A 6,486-nucleotide genomic window follows, 5' to 3' on the forward strand; every position below is an offset into this window, starting at 1 on the left:
CGGGGCATTGTGGTCAGGGCACGCGGGACACCAGCTCCTCCAGGGCCCGTTCAGGGCAGGGCCCGTGGGCCAGCAGCACCTCCCGGATGCGGTCCTGCTGGAAGCCCATGTCGCTGAACTGCTCCCAGAGACGCAGGAACTCCCGGGCCTGGGGGACGGAGGGCGCTGGGGGCTCCGTGGGCCTGGCACCTACACCACTAGCTCAGGACTGCAGCAGGCAGGACCTGCAGCCGCCCGGGCTCCCTGCCTGGGCCACCACCGGGCACCGTCCAGGCTGCCCCCGCCCCAGGGCCCTCACACCACAGCCAGGAAGGAGGCTGTGCGATGTCCCTGAACCTGCCAAGGATGCCAGGACCAGTCTCAATCAGCCCTCCCCGACCTCCTCCCCGTCTTCCCTCCCCTCCACCCCCATCATTTCCTCTCCTCCTCTCCCTTCCTTCCTCTTCCCTCCCCCTCCTCCCCACTCTGGCACACCTGGCTCCCTGCTGGTGATGGGGACACTTAGCACAGCACAACCCGGCCTGCAAACTCCCCAAGTAGAGAGTTCGAGAGTTCGAGGGTCTTTGTTCTGCCGCTCTGAACGTCCAGCAGAGAGCAGGCCTTCAACAGCCGGGCTGAGGGGATGGGCTCAGTTCAGACCACACCAACGCAGCCTGCCTCCTTGGCACCCCACTCTGTGCTGCCCCCTTCTCTTCTCTGTGTGTCCCCTGGGCTGCCCTGGGCCCCCGTGGTCCCAAGCCTGCTGACCTGACGTTCCGAGAACTGGGACATCTCCATGGCCTCCTCCACCAGGCCCCGCTCGTAGCCCTGCTGCCGGAGGCGCTCACAGGACCTGAGGTAGCTGAGAAACTGCGGAGAATCGAGAGGGAGGGCAGGGACCGTGGGGGTGAGGGAGGGCAGGGACAGTGGGGGTGAGGGAGGGCAGGACAGTGGGGGTGAGGGGGGCAGAGACACTGGGTGGTGAGGAGGGCCAGGACAGTGGGTATGAGGGAGGGGAGGGGCAGTTGGCAATGATGGCGTGCAGGGACAGTAGGTGGGGTCAGTATGCACTGGACAGCTTCACAAAGGACTAATCCTACTGGGCAAGGCACAGCCGGTGACCTTGGGGACCTCAAGGGGAAACAGAGGCCTCCTGGTCAGAGGCCAGCGTGCTCAGACCAAATGTGGATGGTATCCAGGAAAAGGTTCTCAGGTTCCCAGAACCTTGGTGGGGGTCCCCATGGGGGGGCACTGGCTGGGAAGGTGCCTCCTCTTCCCTGCCCCCACCTACAGGACAGGCAGAACACATGGTTGAAACGCTGTCCATGTCCATGTCACTTCCAGGGCAGAGGTGCTAGGGGAAAGCATGTGCCCAGCGAGTCAAATTTAATCTCGACTCTGCAAGAGCCAACACGAAGGGCCAAAGGGATAGTCCAGTGGGGAGGGTATCTGCCGTGAATGCAGCCGACCCAGGTTCGATCCCCGGCACCCCAAATGGTCCGCCGAGCACCACCAGGAGTGACTTCTGACTGCAGAGCCAGGAGTTAGCCCTCAGCACTGCTGGCTGTGACCCTCTCCCCATGAAAGAGTGGAATGACCTCAGCTCCAGGTTCTACCTGAACGTGGGGGTGGCTTGTGGCCTCAGGGACCTTGTCTGTAAGTTTGCTCCAAGCAGCTGTGGGGGTCACAGACAGAGCCACAAGTCCAGAGCAAGAGGGGAGGGGAGCGTGCAAAGGCCAGATCTCTGCTGTGTCCCCTGGGCTGAATCTGCCCTGGCCCTGTCCATCTGTTCATCCCCTGACCTCTGAGAGCTGTCCCCCACTGTCCCCTCCAGCTACCACTCCTTTCAAAGCCTCAGCTGCTCTGGATTCACACTAGCAGGGTGCCAGTCTTGTACAGTTTAGTCCTTTAAAGGGAAAAGACATTTGGCGCTGCAGAGATAAAGCAGCAGGTGAGTGAGGCACTTTCCTTGTGGGGTTTAATCGCTGGCACCCCAACTGGTCCCCCCCAGGCCCACCAGGAGTGACCCCGAAGTGCAGAAACCAGGGGTAAGCCCTGAAGCACCGCCGTGTGTGGCCCCAAGAACCCCCAAATTAAATTAAGAATAACGATGGGGCCGGAGAGATGGTACAGGGTTAAGGCAATGGTTTGCACGCAGCTGACTGAGGCCAGAATTCTCCCTGGACCCGGAGCCAGGAGTAAGCCCTGAGAAACACCGCGTGTGGTCTCAGAAACCAAAAAAAGAAAAAGAAGGAAAGACACAACCGTGACTTTAAAATGAGTCCCGATCCCCGGAAGGGGCAAAGGGCCCTGAGCTGGGTCTTACCGTCTGTTCCCTGCCGCTCCCTCCACCCCTGCGCCCACCCAGGACTCAGCGCAGTCCGGCCCCGGGTGAAGCGGGCACAGGGGACCACGCGGGGTGGGCCGGTGCGGGCGGGGCTGGAGGCGCGTCCCGGCCCAGGGCGGGTCCGGCGGGGGCCGAGGGTCCGGGGGCTCTTACCGCGGGCGTGGGCGCGGGGCTCTGCAGCGGGCGGGCGGCGCCGGCCGTGGAGGGCCGCGGGGGCGTGGCGGGGCGGCGGGGGCTCTCCGGGCCCGGGCAGAGGCTGAGCGCGCGGGGCCGCCCGGCGTCCGTCCCGCGCTCCGAGAGGCGCCACCGCTCGCTGCGGCCCGGGACGCGGGGCGGGGGGCAGCCGGGACCCGGCCGGGCGGTGCAGGGGCCCGGGGCGTCTTCCTCGTCCTCTTCCTCGGGGCCCGCGGGGCTGAGCAGCAGCTGCCAGGCCGGAGGGGCGGACGCGGCGGCCGGGCCGTCGGGGGGCCGCGCGCAGGGCCCGGGGACCAGGGCCTCCACCCAGCACAGCGCGCTCCTCTCCAGGCTGAAGTCGTGCTGCGGAGGGGGCGCGGCGTGAGGCCCCCCGCAGTGACCCGACCCGGGACAGGCGGGCAGACCAGGCCTCCTCCCCGGGTCACTCCAGACCCCAGCCCAGGGGGCCCGCACAAGCACTGGGCAGTAACTCTTCATGGTGAACTGAGAACTCAAATCAGGAGGATGAAATGTGGTAAGGATCGGTGATCTCTCGGCTCACCCATCCAGTACGCAGTCCAAAAACGCTGCTGGGGGCCCGAGCCATAGTGCAGCTGGTAGGGTGCTTGCCTTGCACCAGGCCCGCCCAAGTTTGGTCCCTTCAACCTGGCTCAGGAGTGATCCCTGAGCACAGAGCCAGGAGGAGAAAGCCTGGAGCACCGTCGTCGGGTGACCCCAAAACAAAAACCGAAATGGTGATTCTGAAACTCAAATGAAGCACATGGCATATCCAGAAAAACCCAGAGGACAAAAAAAGGAGTAAGAGAAACTGGATCCTACCAGCTGTTTCAGTATAGTATAAAAACATCAACTGAAATGATGGTGTCAGCACGAACAGATTAGAGGCTTAGAAGGGAAGCCCATCAACACACCTTAACAGGGGCTGGAGCCATAGCACAGCGGGGAGGGCATTTGCCTTGCACGCGGCCCACCCAGGTTCCATTCCCAGAATTCTATATGGTCCCCTGAGCACCGCCAGGAGTAATTCCTGAGTGCAAAGCCAGGAGTAACCCCTGTGCATTGCCGGGTGTGACCCAAAAAGCAAAAAAACAAAACAAAACAAAAACAAAAAAAGACCTTAACAGTTCCGCTGGGCCGTGGCAGCAGTGGGAAAGGAGGGATGCATCAGTGAGCAGTGCCAGCCCAGAGAATCGCCTGGTGGCAGCTGTTCTCACACGGTGCCAAGTTCAGTCGCAGGGTGCAGGGAGGTGCGGTGGCTGCCAGGGGTGCTTCCAGTGTCTTTGTGCCTAGATGCTACCTGTTCCATGTCTCTCCTGTCCCCTGCACTGCTCTTAGCTGAAAAATGATCTGGGGCCAGGGCCCAGGGTTTTTCTAGTCGTTGCCACTAAATGCATAAATCATACCCCTTGCTTGAGCCTCCCAATGCACACGGGCAGGGTGAGAGTTCAACTAGACCCTCGAACTCTCCTACAAGCACAGTGGGGCGTGAACACACCCAAGTGAGGACTCACACCCAGGGCCAGTGCTGGCTCTATGGTTCTTTCAAATCTTGCCCTTTCTTTTTTTCATTTTCAGGGCCACAGCTGGCTGTGATTAGGATTTACTCACTCCTGGAAGGACTCCGGGACCCTGTGCAGTGGCAGGCATCAAACGGGGGATCTCTGCATTCAAAGCAAGTGCTTTCCCTGCTGTATTGTTGCTCCCAGCCTGTTCTGGACTTTCAAAAAGTCTCATGAGCTTTGCTTTCTACCTGCTGAGATATCTTTGCTTTCTACCTGCTGAGATGTCATAAGCTCACAAAGCTTCTTCCCTAAATCTTGTTTGTTTTGGAGCCACATCTGGAGATGCTCAGGGGTCACTCCCAGCTCTGCATTCAAGAATCACTTCTAGCAGTACTCAGGGGACCATCTGGGGAGTCAGGATCAAATCTGGGTTTGATGCCACATGTAAAGCATGTGCCTTATCTGCTGTACTATCTTACGGGCCCGGGCCTGGTGTAAGATAGTTTTTTGTTTTAGTTTTTTGTTTTCGGCCACACCCAGCGACGCTCAGGAAATCACTATTGGAGGTGCTCCAGGGACCATATGGGATGCCTGAGATTGAACCCGAGTGGGCCACGTGCAAGGTAAGCGTCCTCCCAGTGTACCATCACTCAGTTAAACTTGTCTCTCCTAAAGACAGATGGCAGCACCTTGTACGTTGGGCGCAATCCTAATGTGAGTACCACAGGCAGAATGCACCTCGGCACAGCGGGGGCACAGTAACCTCTTCTGCTGTGTCTGTCTCGGGCATCTGCTCACATTTTAAGAGAGGACCCAGAGCTGGTGGCCTCGCCCAAAGCACTGGGGCTAGTGCTGGGACTGCAGACCTGGCAGCAGGCTGAGGGGCAAGAGCACAGGATTCTGCAGCTGTGCCCACCAGTGGCTTCATTCATGTTGGAATATAGCTCTAAATATGTTAGGCCTGACTTTGGTTCGTCCTTGCTCCCCTTGCCCAAGAAGCTTAGGTTTATCAGTCACACCCATCAAAGTGCTCCCGAGTCACTCCCATTCTTTTGTTTATCTGTAACCAATTCTACCAGTTTATCTGCTCTTCCCTTAATCAAACTCTGTTAATTGGTAAGGTCAGAACTTCCTAGGACACTGAATATTATAACATTGCCTTTCTCTCCTCTTTATGCCTTTTGAATAATTTACTTTAAAGCTATGTCTTTTTTGTATAGACACAAGAAGACAATATTATGTTTTTATAACTTAAGACTTAATTGGCCTCGATATTCCTTCCTGGACATCTGCTTTCTCCACTTAAGCCTCAGTTGCCCTCAGTTCCTAGCACCCCAAAGTAGGGTCCCCGACGTGGGACGGGAAGGATCCAGGGCAAGCGGTGAGTTATGTGCTACCCTGGCATCGAGATGGGCCTGGCCAAAGTGCCTATTTCTTAACTATAAGTTAAGAGCTTGATCATAGACAAATGCTGTCATGATCCAATAGTAATTATGAGACTGGGACCCTGCTAGGGATAGGAAAGACTGATCTGGCCTGGGCACTGTAGTCTGAGATTGAGATGGCCCCAGGAGAGCAATTCTATAAGCTTTAATGCATCTCTTATTGTGTCCATACAAAATGATTAATATTATGAATTCTTATATGTTTGCTGGCTGAGGAGAAGAGAAACACATTCATGGGACTCTGCCCTTGGGTGGGTCTTCCTGCTGAAAGAGAGATTCTGTCCTAGTGAAGGCATTCCCCTAAGAGATAGAACTATACCCCCTATGGATTGTAACCACACCTTTAGATAAGCCCCAGGCTGCTGGGGGATGAGGAGATTTAAGGTAGCTGTATGAGGGGGCAGAGAGGGTTCCAGAGGAGACTGTATAGAGGGAAGATTGGAATAAACTGCAAGTGAGACCAACCATCTTGGCTCCGTTCCTTCCTTCGCCTGCCACATCTTCGCCATCAACCTCCCCGGGGTGGGGGAAGCGGCCGGAGGCTACCGAACTCGGGTGGCGGGAGAGACAGCTGCTGACCTAGGCCCTGTGCCTGGCTCGGTGCGGTGAGGCGTCCTTCCCTCGCCCGCGCTTTTTATTTTTATTTTTATACAATTCAGGCAGTCTTCCAGGAGCCTGGACGCCGAGGAAGACCTGAACAACCCCAGCCCCCAGCCTCCCCACCCCACCCTGCCTTCTCTGGGAGACACCTTTTCCTCTGGGACTATCTCCATACTCCCAAGAAGATGCCAGCGCAGGCCTGGCTGCCCTGGAAAGACCAGGAGCCAGTGCCCACACGGCTGCCTTGGCCGCGCGGGGACGCAGGCCTGACGAAGCCGGGTTGGGCAGCCTCACTTACCAGAGTGCCCAGCAGAAGCTCCCTGCAGGCGGGGAGGCTGAACTCTGGCCTGGGGAGGGGCTCAGAGGCCATGACCAAGCCCTTGGGCACCCTGAAGGGGACATCCTTGAGGGCGTTCAT

The 6,486-nt window shown here is 58.1% G+C and overlaps 1 protein-coding gene across 1 annotated transcript; it reads right to left on the minus strand.

The window, feature by feature from the left end:
• On the minus strand, positions 1-6,486 carry UBAP1L (ubiquitin associated protein 1 like). Its single transcript, XM_055124373.1, has 4 exons — positions 6,367-6,486; positions 2,480-2,863; positions 748-858; positions 1-148 (listed from the first exon to the last, which is right to left on the minus strand). Exons 1-4 carry the CDS (start codon positions 6,484-6,486, stop codon positions 14-16), a joined length of 750 nt encoding a protein of 249 aa, XP_054980348.1. The 3' UTR covers positions 1-13.

This window comes from Sorex araneus, chromosome 2 (assembly GCF_027595985.1).
Source record: "Sorex araneus isolate mSorAra2 chromosome 2, mSorAra2.pri, whole genome shotgun sequence".
Lineage (NCBI taxonomy): Eukaryota > Metazoa > Chordata > Mammalia > Eulipotyphla > Soricidae > Sorex > Sorex araneus.